The sequence below is a fragment of the Chiloscyllium punctatum genome, chromosome 25, assembly GCF_047496795.1.
Source record: "Chiloscyllium punctatum isolate Juve2018m chromosome 25, sChiPun1.3, whole genome shotgun sequence".
In the NCBI taxonomy this organism is placed as follows: Eukaryota; Metazoa; Chordata; class Chondrichthyes; order Orectolobiformes; family Hemiscylliidae; genus Chiloscyllium; species Chiloscyllium punctatum.
The window spans coordinates 16,722,775-16,744,086 of NC_092763.1; the positions used below are offsets into that span (position 1 = coordinate 16,722,775).

The 21,312-nt window shown below is 37.9% G+C and overlaps 1 protein-coding gene across 1 annotated transcript in view; it reads right to left on the reverse strand.

Annotated features, from left to right (window-relative positions):
- Nucleotides 1-230: 230 nt before the first annotated feature.
- Nucleotides 231-21,312, reverse strand: part of brwd3 (bromodomain and WD repeat domain containing 3) — a 107,170-nt gene continuing 86,088 nt past the window's right edge. The window contains exons 32-41 of the mRNA XM_072594748.1: nucleotides 16,184-16,309; nucleotides 16,001-16,079; nucleotides 15,093-15,146; nucleotides 14,328-14,477; nucleotides 11,799-11,951; nucleotides 10,932-11,194; nucleotides 7,926-8,020; nucleotides 5,802-5,960; nucleotides 2,823-3,385; nucleotides 231-1,810 (exon numbers count right to left, since the gene is read on the reverse strand). Of these exons, the coding sequence (XP_072450849.1) occupies nucleotides 1,775-1,810; nucleotides 2,823-3,385; nucleotides 5,802-5,960; nucleotides 7,926-8,020; nucleotides 10,932-11,194; nucleotides 11,799-11,951; nucleotides 14,328-14,477; nucleotides 15,093-15,146; nucleotides 16,001-16,079; nucleotides 16,184-16,309 (1,678 nt within the window). The 3' untranslated portion in view covers nucleotides 231-1,774. The remainder of the gene's footprint in view (nucleotides 1,811-2,822; nucleotides 3,386-5,801; nucleotides 5,961-7,925; nucleotides 8,021-10,931; nucleotides 11,195-11,798; nucleotides 11,952-14,327; nucleotides 14,478-15,092; nucleotides 15,147-16,000; nucleotides 16,080-16,183; nucleotides 16,310-21,312) is intronic.

The window sequence follows — 21,312 nt, forward strand, 5'->3', positions numbered from 1 at the left end:
CTCCTTCCCCTTGACCTAACTACCATTTACAGGTGTACTGCTATACATATTCAAGCCAAAGATTTTGAAATCCATGCATTTTAAGAAATGGAGGTAGTAGAAGTAGAGACGAAGAGTGTAAAATGAATACAATCCCATAAAACATCAGCAACAGGAAAATAGGAACACAACTAATGGTAGTTTTGGGAAAAACAATTCATTCAACAAATAAGAACTCACACCATTGTGAATATAAGTGTAATAACTATTTTATAAACAAAAGCTTACATATTTACACTTTTTACAGTATAAAAATGGTCAACTGTAACTCACAGTAAATCATTGCATATCAACATTACATTTGGTCTGCCCAAAAGGCAAGAAAAATCCCTGAAATGCTGACTTCTTAAAATATATTTATATGGGTACATTTATAAATAGAGACTGCCACCAAAATTAACAATTTGATGAAATCATGTCCCCTGAAAGTCAATTTACTGTTGCAATCTGGTCCATGTGTAAATCACCTACCTGGAGATTTTGGCTCAAATTGGCAGCAAGGACTGAAAGAAGTTAATACAATGTTTTCTTCACAGATTAGAAAAGAAATATGCTGCATGATCTTATAGACAGGAAAGGTTACACACGCGCGACCACACACACACACACACAAACTCAAAGTACCTTCCTACCATCAAATCTTTGGAGAATAATTAATAAGGCATTTCACTAGAGTTGCAATTCAACACTTGCTGTGAGCAATATACATTTTTAAAATGTACTCCTCAAGACTGAACCTTTGATTGTGCGGACATAATTAGGCCATTTTACAAAAAACAAATTGATTTATAAAGATTTGTATAATGTATACAAAATAATGAAGCCATGTGCACAATGCACAGATTCTGTAGAAAAATAAACAGGACTACAGATTTGTCCCGTACAACCTTTAATTGCATAAGTTATTGTTCCTCAAGCAACTTTAGTGAAATGCTTTGCATGAAAAATCATTTAAACAATTTTACAGCACCTCTGTCAAGCTAATGTCATATGCAAACGGTAGGGAAAAAGCAATTAGTAGAATTTGCTAAGGTGTATTCACATACACTGATAACATTATGATTTTCTCAGAAAATCATGTAATCATTTTCTTCTCCCTACAGAACATTAACATAATATAGCTGGTTCTCTCTAAATAAACAAGATATTTCACGTATCAAGCTCAGTACTCACATACATACAAACAGAAAATGATGAGTCAAATGTGAACAGAAACCAGCCATAAAATAAATAAATATGATAATGCTTTAAAGTGTACTTAGTTTGTAAAAAATAATTTTTAAAGCGCAGATTTACATTACAAATGAAGAAAATACTTTATTTGGGAGAATAAGACTTCAGATTCAAGACCGCCCAAAGCATTTCTTCACTGTTGAAAGGCATTAGTCCAATTTTCAATCCAATTCCAACAGTTTAAACTCTAATTGTGGATTTACTAACCTCAGGATGTAGAGAAGAGCAAAAAAAAAAAGGAAAGAGGGGGAAATAAATAGAGGGACAGACAGACAGATGGTTGGGGGGTGGGGGGGGGGGGGAGGTGGAGAGAATAAAAGAGAGAGAGAGACACACTGACAGGGAAAGAGAGACAGACAAAAAGACAGGGAAACTAGAACTCTAGAACTGCTATGCAGACAAAGCATACAGTGACTTAGGAATCTTTTCTTGACGGAAAGCAGTTTGAAGTCATATCCAAGTTCTTGGAAAAACTATAAAGATTTTCTTGTTGGTTGATGCTCTAGATGTGGTCATTCACCATTACAAGGTCTGCCTCCTGACAAGTGACATTAAATCAGATATGTTACATTACAAAGATAAGCAAAGAATAGCATTGTCAGCAATGAAACAATTCTTGCTGTATTTTGTTTTGCTGAAGGAGGACGGCATACAAAATATGGGCCTGAAAGCCAATAAAATAGCAAATTCATAAAAGCTAAAACACAAAATACAGGTATTTTTAAATGTTGAAGGGTGTAAACATTTGAAAAGCATTTCAGAATGCTTGAAATTCATATTCCTCAACTTGTACAGAGTTAAAGCAAAACATTATCATTATCACTCAAGTAATTAAATTAAATTCAGCATATTACAAAGGCACCAATCATTATTTGCTCATTATTTCCATCACTGGAAGACAAAATCTACCAGTGAAGTTAAATTCAACTTCAAAATAAAAACAAGTTAACACATGTAACATATATTACAATTCAATCCTGATTTTTGAAAAAAAGCCAGTGCAGATCAAATAAGTCATAATCATAATTAGTGTAAATTATATTCATACTGTAAACCTTTAATAGCTGCCACTGAGACTGGAAGAACTGTGCAAAAAACTTGGATACGCTTATTACTGTATGGTAAGAGGTTATGGCTAGAATTGAAACAAATTCTGTGTTCGACATATCAAAAGCGAAAGATCAGGAACACTGCCCAGGTTATGTTCAAGGTGTTACGGCAAATAGATGAGTATTTCCTATTACATAACTGTTGGTGACTTTGCGCATCAGTGGCTTCAGAGAAATCTTTAAATATATTAAGGCTACACTGCCTTTGAGGTTGGATTCTGCAGATGGTAAGCAAGTTTGGAAGACTGAAGTGCATTTTGATAATGAGATCAGCACCACAACAAAAGAAAGGCTCCCTTCACACCAGCTCCCCCCAACCCCATCGCATAAATTAATAAATGTATTGTGCATATCATATCCCTGCAGTACGAATGTAATAAGTTCAGTTTGAAATGTTCTCTGCTTTTATGATCAGTGACTCCATCCCATTAAATGACTTGCCTTAGCCTTTTCTGTCATTCGTCGCATTCTTCCCGATCTTGACATACCAAGGTTTAGACGTTCACCAGCTGGGACAAAGCCATCGTCATCAGAGTCATCATTGTATAAAACTGTCCTTCTACCTTGGTTTCTAGTTCTAATTGTGGAGCACTTATTCAATCGATCAACACACAATTCGTCTTCATCAAACCAATCATCTAATAGTTTTGCCCGTTTATATTTATTCGCTGGTATTGAAAATCTGAAGCGTTTCCTCCTCCGCCTCCTCCTCCTTACTACTTTGCTTTTTATATTTCCTTTCCTTGTTGTTTTTCTTCTCACAGCCTTGCTATAATCGTGATCGCCTTCAATGTGGTCTTTATCTGATCCAGGAACAGACTCTGACCCACTTTCAGACCCTGGGCCAGATTTAGCTGATGCATTGCTACCTAATTGTGCAATGCCGTCCATCTCCCCCATGTTTGGATTCTCTAAACTACTTTCCTCTGAATCACTCATCGCCTTCCTCTTTGCAGAAGTACGTATTCCATGACCATTAACTAAAGGACCATTTGAAAAGTGATCTGAAAGAGAAGACAAATTTGGAGCTGTAACATATGTAAGATAATTACTTGGCTTTTACACTTGCCACACTTTTAACTTCAGCTTAGAATAGTCTTGTAGGCTGAATCTTCTAGAGATTTTACCTTGCGTCTGGTGCATCTGACCAGACTCCTCTGTTACATCCACAAGTTCTGTGAAGAGACCTGATGCCAACTATTGCAGAATGCAGCATCTGAGTAATAAATCCTGAAGCTTACTTTGAATAGTATGAATTGACTCATTCATTTTAGACTAGGCATTAACACTTGGACTGACCATACATTTAAGATTAGCTATGAAACAACTTTATCAAAACAGAAGAACAAGCTGTCGGGTCTGATTTTCTATCAGCCATTTAGCTTTTTTAGAAAATAGGTGATTGTTATAACATACATACGACAAATCCTGCACGTGAACATATTCAAAAGACTTCCAAATAATTCTAACTGATTTAACTTTGAACAAAGCAGAAATAATCAGTTGCAATTTAGAGGGGTTTAAATGGTCAAAAGAACAACAGAGGTAGGGCGTTAAAAGGACACTGAACCAGAGAAACGATTAAGAAAGGATGATGAGAAATTTATTCAAAGACTTGGGTTTTGAAAGCAGGAGGGGAAGATGGAAAAGCTGAAAAATTGAGAGTTCTGAAGCATAAAAAAACCCAAAAGAACTACAGGTGTGGAAATCAGAAACAAAACCAAAAACTGCTGAAAAATCTTAGCAAATCCCTTGAAGGTGTTCTGAAGAAGGGTCACTGGATATGAAACATTAATTTTGATTTCTCTCCAAAGATATTGCCAGACCTGCTGAAAATTCCAAAGCACTGTACTTTAGACACCCGAAGGAAAAATGATTCAATGGTAAGGTGAACAGAGAACAAAGCCAGAAAAATGAACGTAAACTGGATTAAGTTACAAAGGATGACAAATGTAAGACTACGTAACGATTTAAATAGAAGCATACCCATTTTAATTTTGAGGCACTGGGGATCAGGACCAAATGTAAGTCAGCATGATCAAGTAGAAGACCAAGGACAGCATAATCAAGTAGCGGAGTTTTGGTTGTGCTAAATTTAAAAGGTTGAGGGGGGTTGGAGTCTGTCCAGCACATGTACAGAAAGTATTTTCACTTGCAGCAGAGCCTAAGTCTGGGAATAAAAGCAAGATGGAGAAATTTATCGAGACTGTGGTTCAATTTCACAGCTAGCTACCACATAAGTAGCTGAGGCAAATACCTCAAATGCTTTTAAGGGAAAGTTGGATAAGTACATGAGGGAGAAAGGAATAGAATAATATGTTAATAGTTAGACAAAGTAAGTGGGAGAAACTTCATGTGGAATGTGAATGCAAACATAGACAGTTGGACTAAATGGTAGTTTCTCAGATGTAAATCCTATGTAGAAGAATAAGAGAGTAATGGCAGATAAAATGCAAGCACCTGGAGGATTAATACCACTCTAGAACTTTATGTTACAGGGCTTGCTTATATGCAGAGTCACTTTCCATGCTTCATACTTACTCTAGTTATTCTTATGAATAATCCTTCATGAACAAAGATTTGATAAAAGTCATCCATTGGCTAAATGTGTATTCAGTGACGAATGGTGGACTTCATTCCAGTATATTGTAGGATACATTGCAACATCTTATGAGTTCTGTGTGTCATGAATCCAAATTATAAAGAAAATATTTCTTCTGAACGTGCAGGCTGTGGCTTCAAAAACTTTGGGAAGCAATCTACAAATGATTTCTGGTTTGCCTTTAAAATTCTGGGTGAAACTGAGAGAATCCTGAGGCAGTGATTCAAAGACCTCAATGGTGACCTAAAGTCTGTTGCCACAGAGATCAACAAACATGTTGAGGTCATGCCTGGTAGCCAGGGCATCCTGGAGTTCATATATGCCATATTCAAGCCCTTCCAGCATCTAGGTGCAAATAGCAGTAGATATGACAAGAACAGCAGGAGTAATCAGCCCCAGCACCAAATACAGAAAGACAAAATTTCAAAAACATTTCATGGGCCAACACAAGGGTGAGTAAAAAGACCCAGGGAAAAAAACCAGAAGCATTTATAAACTCCAAATTAAATATCATACAAGTGAAATAACATTGAGCTGAAAAATCTGAAGATGGTTCCACGCTGCTATAGTTGTGTGTATGGTCTCCTGCAAATTCTCAGGATGTATTTAACCCTTGGACCAGCAAAACATAAAAGAAAGTCTCAATTGGGATGCCTGCATTAAAATGACGTACTATCAGTGGCAAAATCAATTGTAAGTGCAAATGAGTGAATAAACGTGTAGAAGAATAGACATCACAGAAAGATTTTCATTTTTAACCACCACACTTCAGCACTTACATACTTGCTGAACTACAAGACACATTTATTTGTCACTACCTTGCCCTGTAGGCATAGGGGCATTTCCTGTTACTCCAGTAGATCCAGACACTGAACCAATTCCACTCCTATTCTGTACTTCACATTCAGGGAATGGTGACAGCTGTAGATACTCAACTTCATCATTCAGTGATACTGGAAGAACTTCTGTTTCCAAAACTGGAAAATAAAATTTAATAATATAATGGCATAAACCACCATACCTGGTTTCAATGAAGGAGGGGAAGGAAAGCATTTTTAAAAATCTAAATTTGCCTCGCAATTCCTGCTAGAGATGCAGAAGTCATATACACCAAAAAACGGCTGCACACAATGAGATGTAAGAGGAGAATAATAGATAACTTCACTATCATGTTTACCAAAAAGAATAAACATCTTCTGGGGAGAACAAAATCTGGCAAGAGATTTTTTTAAAATACAAAAAGCAGCTAATTTACTTTCAGTTGGCAGGTAAAATGTAATTGCCTCTGGATGAATTTTCACTGTCTTTGAAGATTGATCTGCTCTCTAGTCCCCTCACTCATGTTAACACGACTAGCACAGAGTTCAGTAAATTAAGAGTTGCTGTCTCACTCTAGCATGCAATCAAATCTTAAATGCATTCACATAGTACTGATTATTACTGACAGGGCCAGCACTTTTTGCCCATCCCTAATTGCCATGAGAAGCTGATGGACAAGCTGCTTTCTTCACTTAATAAAGACATTCCAACAACTCTACTGAATAAAGATTGAGAATTTGGATTCGGAGAAGAAGCAGAAGAAAAAAAAAAGCAACAAATGTTTAAGTTTTTTTAAAAAAAAGCACAACACTGCACATGCTGGAAATCTTAAATAAAACTAGAAATGGTTCAATATTATAATGGTTACATGCTATTTCTCTCTCAGCATCAGGGACCTGGGTTCAATTCCAGCCTTGGGCTTGTGTGGAGTTTGCACATTCTCCCACTATCTGCATGGGTTTCCTCCAGATGCTCCGCTCTCCTCCCACAATCCATAGATCGGGTAGGTTAGGTGAATTGGCTATGCTAAATTGCCCAGTGTTCAGGTTACATTAGTCAGGGAAAATGTAAAGGAATTGGTTGGGGTGGGATACTCTTCAGAGGGTTGGTGCAGACTTGTTGGGCCTAATGGCCTGCTTCCACATTGTAAGGATTTTATAAACTACATCGCAGCTGAGAAATGTTTCACAGTAACTGTTATTGCAGACAAATTCATTCTATAAACCAAGTTAAACAAAAGAAATGAGGCTTCAATGACAACTAAATCCAGGTGTTACAGATGATTTAATAAGACAGTGAAAGCTGCAGAAAATGGGACTATAAATGCTTTAAAAGAACAAAAGTATATTTGTCCAAAACATAACTGAACATTTGTAAAGGCTTATGAACTTATTGCAACTGAAATTTTTTGGGAAGTAATGGCACTTTCATAATTTTTTTCCCCATGAAGTTACCCCTCTTCTCTACTACTATCAGCACCACTTTTGAACTACGCAGTTTAATTTCCTTGTATTACTTATATGCAAGCGCTTACTGAATTCCTTTAACCAAATTTAATTGGTTATTTTTCCTCATTCTCACCACCTTCTACGCCACTTTAATTAACCTCCAGTTACACGGCATTCAGTCCATTCAGAGTTTTAAAAACTTCTGCTTCAGTTTTTAGATCCCATGTCTACTTCCTTGCCCTCCATGTCAGTGCAGTATTTTAAGATGGGAGAACAACAAAGTAACCAAAAACTTTAAAACTCCCATTGAACTGTTACTGTTGCACAATGTTCATAGTTGATCTTGCCCAAAAAACAAATTTTTGCCTATTGAAGTATACAAATTAAAAAGGTAAAGATAAAGTCACCATAGACCGAATGGCTGCTCTCTCATTCGACAGAAATAAGTGATAGTAGTTAAACCCAAGGGTCACGCATTTTAGGTGAGGGGAGAGGCTGAAAAAGGCAGGTGCTTTATGGTAACCTCAGTTGGTGCGGGAATTGAACCCAAGCTATTGGCATTGCTCTAACACAAACCAGCTATGTAGCCAACTTAGATAACTGAATTCCTGTACAAATCAATCACATGGTGATTTTAAAATACTTCGCAATTCTGAGCAAATTCAAAACTCTCACCTGGAGTTGTTCTTGATGAAATAGCTCTAACTGAACAGGACGGTAAGATATTCAGGTCTGCCTTAGGTGAAGTGTTTGTTGGTTCATGTGCTAGGCTAAAAGGCAAGAACGAGAATAGTAAATAATCATAAAGGAAGAGTATAGAGATAAGAGTATGAACAATTATCAATTGCATTCAATGTAAAACTATGAAACCATTTAATGGAGTGCTTTATATCTGATGTCAATCCAAAGTAACTTAAATGGGGAGAAAGGAAGATTGGAAAATTACAGCACAGAACTGTATCAACTTAGAATTAAATTGTCACTGATGAAAGGTCTGGAGATTTTAATCAATGCTTGAGTGATGAGGGTTTGCCATACTGTCAGAGATGCCATGTTTTGATCAGACTTTCAACAGAGACCTCATCCGCTTTCCTACTATTGCTTGTGGAGTTCACTGTGTGTAGTAAAAGCTGCTGCAGTTCCTGTATGACAACTTAAAATAAAGTACTGCACTGATGTGAAGTTTATTTTTAAATTCACTCATGAGACATTAACTTTATTAGCTGGGCCGGTATTTATTGCCCAATCTTAGTTGCCCTTCAGAAGGTGGTGGTGAGCTTCCTTGTTGAATTGCTGAGGTCACAAACTAGTTTGATATTCAATGCCCTTATGAGAAGAATTTCAGGATTCAGTGACAGTAATGGATGGTAAATGGTTTGGAGGGGAACTTGCAGGTGATGACGTCCCCATGTATCTGTTGCCTTTACTTTCTATATGGATGAGGTTGTAGGTTTGGAAGGTGCTAAGAATGTTTGGTGAATTTTTGCAGTGCATCTTGTAGATAGTACACACCACTGACACTCAGTATAAGTAGTAGAGGGAGTGGATGTTTGTGGATATGGTGCAAATCAAGTGGACTTTACCCTAAATGCTCTCAAGCTTCTTGAGTGCTGTTGGTCTTGCACACATCCAGGCAAGTGGGGTGTATTCTCAAGTTGTGCTTCATAGATGGTGGACAAGGTATGGGGAGTCAGGGGATGAGTTACTCACTGAAATATTCTAGCCTCTGCCCTGCTCTTGTAGCCACTGTTGTTATGTAGCAGGTCCATTAAGTTTCTGGTCAATGGTAATCTCCAGGACATTGATAAAGAGGGATTCAGTGATGGTAACACCACGAACAATGCAAGGGTCGATAGTTAGATTTTTTTTGGAGATGGTCATTGCTTGGCATTTGTATGATGGGAATGTTATTTGCCACTTTTCAGCCCAAGTTTGGATATTGTCCAGATCCTGTTACATTTGAACACCGGCTGCTTCAATATCTGAAGAGACGTGAATGGTGCTGAACATTAAGAAATCAATGGCAAACATCCCCATTTGATGCAACAATGGAGGGAAGGTCATTAGTAAAGCAGGTGAAGATGGTCGAGTCTAATACATGATCCTTCAAAAGTCAAATAGATATGTTCTGAAGATGGAACAACAAACAACCACTACTATCTCTGTACCTGTCAGGTTCAACTGCAAGCAGCAAAACAGTTTGCCCTTGATACCAAATTCCAGTTCAGCTAGGGCTCCTTTATACCATACTCTGTCAAATGCAGCCTTGATGTCAAGATCGGTCATTCTCACCTCACCTCTGAAATGCAGCTCTTTTGTCCATGGTTGAATCAAGACTGCAATGAGGTCAGGATCTGAATGGAACTGGCAGAACCCAAACTGGGCATTACTGAGCAAGTTATTTACTGAAGACTGGTATCTGTGATGCTGGTGACCACCACAGGAGGCCAAGATGGATCATCTACTCACTGGCTGAAGATTGCTGTAAACGCTTTCAGCCTTATCTTTTGGACTGATTTGTTAGGCTAGTCTATTGAGGATGGGGATATTTGTGAAACCACCTCCTCCAGAGAGTTGATTTGCGTGTCCATCACCTTTCATGACCGGATGTGGCTGGACTGAAGAACTTAGATATGATCGATTAGTTGTGAGATTGCTTAGCTCTTTCACTTGCTTATGCTATTTGCCATGCAAAATACTTTTAATTGCTTCACCAGGTTAATCCCTCATTTTTAGGTATGCCTGTTGCTACTCTTGGCATGCACCCCCTGCATTCTCCATTACACAACAGTTGAATCGCTGGGGATATGCCAGGTCAGATTGTGGAGTACAACACTGCTGCTGTTGACAGTCCATAGATCCTCAGAGATGCAGAGTCTTAAGTTGTTAGATGTGCTCCGAGTGATGTCGTGTTCTATGGCACTACTATTGCACTAAAGTATATTCTCGACATGAAGGCAGGACTTCGTCCCCACAAGGACTTTGAGATGTCTGGCGGTGTTGAGAAGTGCTACATAAACGCAGTTCATTTTTTTTTAGTTTCATAAATGTCTTTCAAACTTTCCTCATTTTATATGGAAGCCACCACAAACAAGTAATCACCGGAGATGTGGAAAATGTGGACTGAGTTTAAAATGATTTCATCACCAGCCTATTTTTAGCTTACAAGTGAAATGCTCAAAGTTTTAAATTTTGGTACAGGACACAATATAAGTTATCATTGCTTTGAATCTCATAATCGCCTTGGATATCAATTCGAATTTTATCAAGACTTTAATCAATTCATCATTCCCTTCGATTCTCAAGTCAAAATCTCCGACTCAAAAAAAATTTACATCTAAAAAGCTACACATATTCCAAAATGTGAGGAATTATATAGCTTTGAAAATCAAACATTAGGTTTGCCCAAGTGATCTGCAACTTAATTAGCTGATAAATAGGTCTGGAATTTGCATGATTTCACAACAGAAGTCAGCTAAAATGCTGTGGGCATTGCCTTCAGCAAACTGTTGTCAGACAAGCAGGGAATGTGGTCTATCAGAAAAAGCAACTGATTTTTCTTCTTTAATCATACACTACAGCTAATCACACAAAGACTCTCATGTTTATTTCAGAAAATATGCACATGTCATGATAGAACACACTGATAGGAACTTGGCACAAACATGCTTACTGTTTTACCTGGGTGCTCTGCTACTGCAACATGAACCACTGCCAGACCGAGAACTGCTCCTGCTGCCAGACCGAGAACTGCTCCTGCTGCCAGACCGAGAACTGCTCCTGCTCCTGCTGCTGCTGCTGCTGCTGCTGCTTTTGAACCTCTTTCTATACTTCTGTCGTGGTTTACTCTTTTTTTGGCACTTCAAGGCAGACTTGTAGTCTGAAATTATTCTTTTAATTTGCGTTTCAAATAAGGCAGACAACCGGAGTGTCATGCTGTATATCTGTAACCATAAATAGATCATGTAATTTATAATACTTTATTCCAGTTAGAGGAAAATCAAAATCCTGCTGGCTGCATCCTGACATTTTCTACTAAATTTCATAAAATATGGAAGTAAAAAGTCTAATTAGTGCATTGTGACTCATGTTTACTCTCCTTTAAACTTGTTGATGCAAGTCAAATGTGTTGCAGAGTTGATTGTCAACATAACAGCCACATAATAAAATTAGACTTATTTCATAAATTGGCAGGACCAGAAAATATTTTGGTTTGATGTACTGTCTACTGTTTCCTATTGCCCTGTTTGGTGAACAGCCACCTCAAATTTATAGAAACAGATTACTTGACAGATGTCACAATGTTCACCACATTACATCATACTGGTTTTACACACCAATGAATCAACTTGTTAAAATATTCTACCAACGAAACAAATTTGGTCAATATTAAAATTTGAACTTTAACCATTTACCTTCATCACAAAACAAACTTTAAAAATGTTCCTCGATGTCAATACTTTTTGATAACTAGTCTCCCAATGAGGAACAGGTCAACAGTAAATCAAATGTCTTACAATCCTTTCCAAAAGAAATTATTCTTTTTACCCTTGATTTCTTGTTGGGTGTGTAGGCTTTGGCGTTGCTGAATATTAACCGAACATCCTTACAGAACTCCAAAGGGGTTTCATAATTTCCTTCTTCTAGTGTTTCTTTTACAGTGTTGAAGTCCATTGGAACATCGATGATATCGCGATAGTCCTAAAAATGGAATGAACACATACTGTAACTGACAGGTTGAAATATTTCCATCAACTAAGCAATACATGTTCCCAGTACAGATTTTCTCCTCAAATTCAACGGAAAAAAATCAAACTTCAAGAACTCAATTTCTTTAAGATCAAATTTGAACAAACCAGTTTTAATAAATTAAGTTGTATGGAGTTGTAGATATAGTTATACATTGGGCAGTCACATCCTCGACCAAATGTGAAGTCACTCCATAAGTAGCCTTTTACTTTGCCTTAATATTCAATCTCTGGTTTAATATCAATAAGAGGTTGCAACTTACCTATCACTAGCAAAACTCGAGGTGCTGATGCTATACTGCCTGAATCCATCAAGTATGGAAAACCATACTCATGCAGCATCTGCACAAATTTCTTAGCTGGAAGAGGACAATGCACAGGTTTGTAGAATTCAAAGACTACAGTTCTGTGCAAGGCAGGCTACTGCAGCAATAGCAATAGCTTTCAAGGCATCTTCTTGCAGAAACATTGTAAAAGGTATTGCCTATGTTACTCCGATCAGACTGCAAATCCTGGCTGAACATAACTACCCTGAATCCCAATCTGACTTCAGAACAGGAAGCTCTACAATTAACATGATGTTCTCAGTCTGGTAGCTACCTGACAAATGTCATGAACAAAGGCGATTATTACATACTGCCTCCAATCTCACCAAGGCATTTGACCAAATGAACAGTAGTTTACTTAAGCTGCCGGAGTCAAAAAAGTATGTTAAGCCCTTTTCTGAGAGTTGAGTTATGCCAAATGTATTCTATGGGAGGAACATTTTCAAATGCATGGACACTAATGTCTGTAAGCAGTCTGCTTTGGCTGACAGCATATAAATGTCATGGCCCAGGATACTAGCGTTTTATTGTCAATGTGATGACACAAGGTATTGCTGGATGTTATTAATATTAATAAATTAGACTATAATCTGGCTCGAGACTGACACTATCCAGGACAAAGCACCCCATTTGATTGGCACCACATCCATTCCTCCAGTACAGGCACTCACTAACAGTAGTGTCCCCTATCTACAAGCACTACAGAAACTGACCAAAGCTCCTCAGGTAGCACCTTCTAAACCTACGATCACTCCCATTTAGAAGGACAAGGTAGCAGATACGATGGATCATCACCTGCAAGTTCCACTCCTAGTTACTCCCCATCTTGACTGGGAAAAAGATCACCTTTCCTTCCCCATTACGGAGTTAAAACCTTGGAACACTTTCCCTAAAGGTACACCAAATGGATTTCAGCAGTTCAAAAAGGTATCTCACCATCACCATAAGGGCAGTTAGGTGATAAATGCTGGTCCAGCCATCAACACCAACATCCCATGCAAGAACAAAAATGCCAACTTCACTTAGCATGCATTCATTAATATTGGTTTGGGCAAATTTATTGATTGATGACACCATAGACCCACACAGACCTTTGTATGATGAAGCAGTTACTGCAATACAGCCTGTTGGAAGCCCACATCTTCTAAAACAAGACAGCTGGAAGTGAGATATTAAGATAGCAGATACTAACAGTGTAAACTTAACGTAGCTGCCAAAGCTTACAGCTATCAAGAACTGAGTGCTGGAGGGACTTTAGAAGGGAGGAGAAAGAAAAACTCAACTAACAAAGACGATGGCTGAGAAAACCTGAGGCCACTGAATATTGCACCTGGTCAGCTCACTGTCTCCCACTGCAGCTAATGTGTTGACACTGCCATGTCAGAGTACTGAACCACACTAGGCCATACTAAACAAGGCACTAAACATTCCGAGACAAAAATCGGTCAAAAGATGGATGATTTTTGCTGCAACTCCATCCGAATCTGGAGTCATACCACCTAAACACAAAGCAAAATAAGACTTCCTCAGATAGTGTGGCATTCCATGATGCTTTAAAATCAGCTCTGATCTTAATATTCAAAATAGGTTTAAGATCAACACTTGCTTTGGAACAATCCTAGCCTTGCTGGGTCACCAATGTAAAATAAAACATGAAATTACTGCCCAACAGCTGCTGTCATGCAAGACTACCACTTTTTATATAGTAATATTTTAAATCATTCAATAGGAAGGAGTTTTACTTACCTAATTAGGAATACGTGCTCAAAATATTCAATCAAATGTTTCAGTAAAAATCTTATGCTTTTAAATGCAATATATCTCCTCTACTAATATTAAAAGAGGAGGGTGCCCTACTTCGTAAGAAAGATTACTCCATGTTAAAAAAACTCAAGGTACAGGACACTCCTGAGTGCTACAGACACATCCTAAAAGCGGAAACTTCAAAAAGAAAGCTGATGTGTATTTTAAAATGTAACAATCTAAGAAAATGCACTACTTACAGGATATGCAAAGAGATCCACTGGCTGTCTAAAAGGTTCAGAGTCCTCACACTGGAACATGAGGTTCAGAAATTCTCTGCATTGCTCTTTCCAAGCATTCGCATCAGTACTGAACACAGGCCTTCTGTTCAACTGCCTTGGGAGCCGATGCTAACGTAAAGAGAATAGATTCAACGAAAGGCAATTTTTATTAGTTGGGGAGGATTGAGAGCAGGAGGGGTAGGGGGAGATGGGGGAGGGAGAAAAGATTTTACTTTACTGATAAACTATTAAACCAGTTAGCATGGCATTGATTTTATAAATACACCACCCTTGGAAATAGGCATAATGTGGAGTCACTGTTACAGTTCTTCTACATTTGGAACCCAGCTTTCCTGAGAAGGCAGTCACATGCAGCTATGTCTCTCACATAGTGAAGGGACAAAGGAACAGCATGAGCAAAGAATGAGAATGCCCTGGCCACATGGAACTGCTTTTATCTAACTGTTATCAGGAGTAATAACGCATACAATTATCAATCTTTTATATTAGTTCAGTTGCTACATTCAAAGGAAGAATAGGTGAGAATGTTTTAAAGCAAAATTATAATGAATAGGGGAAACTGAAAATTCTTAGCTGCAGCTACATTACAAGAATAGGTTGCAAAATATTGTACAGAATAATAGGCAAAAAAAAAATTGTATACTGTCATGACAGAAAAACCAACCTCAGGAAACAGTGCAAGTATGACTGAAATTTTCAACAGGTATGCACTTTTATACTCACTATTGTGTCCGAGGAGGTTCCTGGAGCATCAGAATCTAGTTCTGCAGCTATTTCCTAGATTTATTTGAAAGAAAAAAAGTTTAAAAATTATGTGGTTCTAAAGGAAGCTTTTAATTATATTGACTTGTTTTGCAGATTAAGTTTACTCAGGCAACATGTACTTAGAGATGAGAGTCAGATACAGAGCACAGAAACAGCACCTTCCAATCAACTCACACATGCCGACCAGATATCCTATCAGAATGTAGCCCCAATTTGCCAGCACTTGACGCATATCCCTCTAAACCCTTCCTATTCATTTACCCATCAGACATCTTTTAGATGTTTTAACTGTGCCAGCCTCCACCACTTCCTCTGGCAGCTTGTTCCATACATGCACCACCCTCTATGTGAAAAAGTCACCCCTTTGGTCCCTTTTAAATCTTTTCCCACTCACTTTGAACTTATGCCTTCTAGTTCTGGACTCCCTTACTGCAGGGAAAAGACTCGGTCCATTTAGCCTATCCACGCCCCTCATGATTTTCTAAATCTCTAAACTCACCCCTCAGCCTCCAACGCTCCAGGGAAAACAACCCCAGTCTATTCAGCCTCTCCTTATTGCTCAAACCCTATAACAATGGCAACATTTTCATATATCTTTTCTGAACTCTTTCAAGTTTTACAACATCCTCCCTATAGGAGGGAGGCCAGAATTGCAAAAGTATTTTCAATATTCCAAAAGTAACCTAACCAATGTCCTGTACAGCCACAACATGACCTCCCAACTCCTATACTTGATACTCTGACCAATAAAGGAAAGCATACCAAATGCCTTCTTCACTATCCTATCTACCTGCACCTCCACTTTCAATGAACTATGAACCTGCACTCAAGGCATTTTTGATGCTAACATAGTGTAGATCTTTTACCTTGTCATTTTCATCACTGCTAAGTTCTTCTGTCTTAACTTTTTCATACAGCTCGAACATATTGGTGCAGCTCTGGTCCCTATAAATATCAAAAGGATAATTGGTAAACTATGATATAAAATCAATTCATATGAACAGCAAAGTTTCCAGAGAGTCTCAAAGTTTGAAAAAAAATCAACTCACCCAATGAACTGAAGTAATGTATCTGTAATTAACTTGGCAGACTTGACAATAGGACTGTCAAGCTCATTGAAAGTCCTAGCATTATGTTCAATATATCTTACTTCCCACATCAGGGCAGAAACAGTCCTAGAATTCAGAAGTCAAAAAGTTAATAGGGCATCCACCATCAATTCAGCAGAATCCACAACTACATTGAAATGTACCAGTCACTTGTCACAAGTGTTATTTTTCCATTTCACTGCAATTCATTGATAAGAAATAAAATCAAACATATTGATTTAATACTCTTATATTCTAATTCCAATCACAGCAAACTTAGTCAGAAGAAAGAAGGAAGTGGTTTGAAAGGAAGGAAACTGTTGGCAAATCTAGAAAAGTCTAGAGGTGATGATAAAGTGTGATCTACTCGGTGAAGTAACAGGACCTCATGAAATCTCATGGAATCAAGTCAAACATGGGCAAGGAAAGCTCCTGATTACAACCTGCTGTCCCACTCCTCAGCTGATGAATTGGTATTCCTCAAAATTGTGCACAAGTTGGAAGAAGCATTAAGTGTGGCAAAGGTACAGACTATACTCTGAATGAGGGAGCACCACTACTGACTGAGCCTTAAAGGACATAGGTATGCAACAGGTATTGTGAACATTCACTTGAAAAAAAATGTACTTGACCTCATTCTCACTAAGTTATCTGATGCAGTTGCTTCCAATTTTGACAGCATATTGTCATGAAGTTGCTATGTTAAAAAAAAGGTAAAACTATAAAATGGGGGAAAGCATTGCCACATCCCTTTAAAAGGGGGTGTGCGGATAAGCAGCTGCAGGCCCTCGAACTGACACATTGTATCAAAAAGCTATTTATAGTTAGCAGGTCAAGCAGCAGTTTTTAATCCAGACAACAGTTTAAATTTAGCCAATTAAGTTTCCAAGTGCCTTTATAAATTAAGGACCAATCAATTTCAAATCTGATGGTATTGCCAACCTGAAACTAATCATATTATAAGAATTTGATGTGTCATTCGGAGTATATAACAGAAGGGCAACTGGATAGAGAGGGAAAGCCAACAATCATCTAAAGAGAGAGCAAACCTGCCATCTAAGAAAGAAGTACTCGTGTCTCACAAAAAAATCTCCACACACTCTTAAAAAGTACCATCTATAAAAGTGCGAGGCACATTTAACGAATATTCTCTTGACAAAATGACAGAAAACATCCCGAACAGAATCAGCAGAAAGAACGAGCAGCATTCTGGAAGACACATTCTGTGTGAACTTCGAGAGATCAATTTTAATTTTTTGTTTTCTTATTATCTGGATTTATACAAGTGGAACCTGTATTATTGAAATAGCTTACCAACAGAAGCTTGTTTTATTCAGGAATAGGTAGTTGGAGAGGATTGTTCAGTTTGTTACCAGTTAATTATAGAATGAGTGAAAGGATTTCATTTCATTTAACCACTCCTTTATAACAGGTTGTGGGGGTGAGAAGTAGATTATACCCCTTGTCACATTTCTTTATCAGATTATGAGGAGAGGTCCAGGTTTTTTGGTTTTAATTATCAGAGGAGTGTCGACCACCACTTCTTAATAATATGCTGGGTTACCCTCCTACTGTTAACGTTGCACTTATAAACAAAAGAGATTTCAAAAAGATCTAGCAACTTAAAACTGGTTATTCATGAGGCGTTGTTGGACTGCATTCAGACACAATTTTTAACTTCTGGTGGGTATTTTCCCACTCTACATCCACCATTGAGCCAGGAGATCAATCCTGATTCAATGAACAGCGCAGGAGAGCAGAAAGGGAGCAGCACCAGGCATATCTATAAATCATGTGTCAACAAGCTGGGCCAAACAGCAAATGACCAAGATTAAACGTAAAATGACATTTCCCTAATATCAAAACAACAGTGGGAAATATCATGTGGAGAACATGGAAGACAGACAGACTATGATCCCAGGCAGAGTGTCCATATGAATGGAATAGTACAATTAAGCACATTTACAAGTAATTTGAATGAAAGAAATATACTCCCAATAAGATGATACAGACATAGCACGAACAAAGAATGGGCCTGTGCACTGGCAGGGCACATCTTTACATCCTGTCATGACAGTCAATCTGCTGCTCTCAGTGAGGTAGGGTGTGCAATGAATTACAATAAATATCATTCTCAGTTACATTATCATAAACCTGCAACTTGTCCACTCAGCTCCAGGTATAGTATAGAGAAATAAGGAAACAGAACGGTCAACACAACAGTGCAGCTTGGATTTGTGACAGTAATAATTGTCACCAAAATCTCCTTATGAGTTGGCTTGATTATCTTGTCCAATTTTCACAGCAATTCTAACAGTGAATAAATGCATGGACAACCATATTTGTCCTTTAGAGATTGTTCCTAATTAAACATATGAAATTAGGTTTACTGGAATACTTATTATTTCTGACACATCAAATCTAGAAACCAAGCACATAATGATGGATATTTGGCTTGGAGCAGGCTACGTAGCACCAAGAACTCACATGACATTGCTGTAGTGTACAATGTGGCTTTTTGCATTCTGTAAAGCTGAGAAAAAAAAATCCAAAAATATTCTTGTGAAGAATATGAATTGTGGATTTGGCTCTGCTTGCTCTCCACAGCTGTCAGACCTGCTGAGCTTTCCAACAATTTGTGTGTTTGCTTGATTTCCAACACTCTCAGTTCTTTGTTTTTTTTTATTGTATGCATTGTTGACCTTACAATGATAAATCAGAAAACAAGCTGGGAGGACAGCTGCGAACACATTGAGTGGGCAACAAAAGCAAAAGCATCAACTAGAGCATATGAAATATGAGGCTCTTCAATTCAGTATGAAGAATAACAAAATCGTATCTTGTCTTGTAAAGAAAAGCTACAGAATTCTACAGGATAGAACAATTTGGGTGTTCTCAAATGAATAAAAAAAGCAGCTTACAAATACAACAAGTAATTAGGAAGGCAAATGGAATGTCGGCTTCTTTGTTTGCAATATCAATCATAAAATTGGAGAAATCTTGCTACAACTGTACAAGATATGGTGAGACCATACCTAGACCACTGCATACAGTTTTTCTCTTTATTTAAAAGGAAGACTAATTGCATTGGAAGAAATTCAGAGAATGCAATAGATTGATTCCATTTATTCTGAATAATATTGGGCCTATACTCATTGGAGTTTAGAAAATGAGTCTTATTGAAATGTGTAGCATCCTGAGTGGACTTAATAGGATCAACGCAGAGACGATGTTCCCTTGATGGAGGAAAGCTACTACGTGGGACAAAAGCATCAGAGTTAAGTTATCTCACCATTTAAGAAGATAAGGAAGAATTCATTCTGAGGTTCCTTAACCTTCAGAATTCTATACTTCAGAGTTTGAGGCTCAGCTATCAAATATATTCAAGATTGTATGAGACAGATTTTTGATCGACAAGGGAATCAAAGTTGTGTGAAGTAAACAGAAAAATGAAACTGAAGCCACAGTCAAATCAGCCACGATCTTACTGAGTGGCAGTGTAGGCTTGAGGGCCAAATGGCCTTCCCCTGAGAGAAACAGGTTGCCAACCTGAAATGTTAACTCTGTCACAAAACCTATAGACAACTGTCCTGCTTTGAAGAGGAGCTGGATATCCACGATTGACAAAAGTTTAAAAACACTAATCAATTTTTTTATGATTTCATGCCTCATGAGCAAATATATAAAAATAATTAAAGAGCCTTGTAAGCTTTGAGAAAAAGATTTTGGTAATGCTTCATAGAATTTACGATGTTTATCTGACTAGCCATTCTGCGAATTAAAGAAATTAGAATTTCTAACAAGTATTATTACTGACATCAAACTCAGAAATACTACCCTCATATTTTGAGCAAACTCAATCAAAATTATTCCTTAAATTGAGATGAACAGGGGAATGGAGGAGATTGCCTGTAGAGCACTAAATAAATCACAGATACCAGAACAATAATAAATTAGACAAACACATTCTACACACAAGAACAGTTGCATTCCCAACTTTTGACTGCTTACATTAAAGTGTCGGTCTAGAAAAAGCACAGCCCAAATTAACCTCTCCGTGATGGGGCCTGGCAGAAGGAACATCCTCTTCTTGCATGGATCTGAATCTACCTACATGTCTTAGCTCTGATCCTTTTTATAGGCCAAATACTCCTGGCTTAATCCGCCAAACAGAGCACACCAGGGTTAAGAGAATGTGCACTTGAATTGGAAGTCTGGGTACTGGAACAAGACAACATCAGGAAGCCACAATTTCTTCCCACTCTTGAGAATTAGCTTGGCTCTTAAAGCTGTCTCACTCCACACACCATATTTGATTTTCCTCAGTGTAGCATGAGATCTAATCTAACTGTCACATTAGTAATCAGCCTTCACCAAATGTAAAAAAAAACTCTACAAGGAAACAGAGGAGAGATCTTCAGAATCAATATCTTGAATCACATCAAATATTTTATTAGGCATTACCCTACTCCAATATCAATGCAGTATACTGAAAGAACGGAAGGTTTCAATCTTAAAAGGAATGAAAACTAACTTTCAAGCATTGATGACCAGTCTCCAAAGATAAAGTATATTAACAGGGACAGGAGGGGAGGAAGGGAAAAGATCCAGGGAGATGAGCCACATAACCTTCCTTGAGAAAAGGCCAGGAAAGACCGAGGGAAGAACAAAGACTGTTGGAACAGAGACCACCTCAAAAGACAACAGGACATTTGGGGCTTAGGAGTGTGCTGCCTCTGTTCCTCCCTTCGACAGAACGGTTCCGGGATCAATAAAGCACTCTCATCTATCACAGGTCATACAAATGTACCACGTCTAACTACTTCTCAAAAATCTGCAGAAAATTATATTAAATTATTGGCTGCCTAATTTAGATCATGAACACTCTAAAATCAACACCTTAGAAAGTATTGAGAGACTGATATCCTTCAGTGCCCACAATATTCTAATACAATGATAACAGAGGGCTGGGCAGAGGATTTCAGGTGTCAATGCCTTGATGCTTTGAATTTGCAGCATTTATCTGCATATTGTATTATTGAGAGTTTTCACTGCGTCTTTTGCAACTGATTTACTCCCAACAACAGATT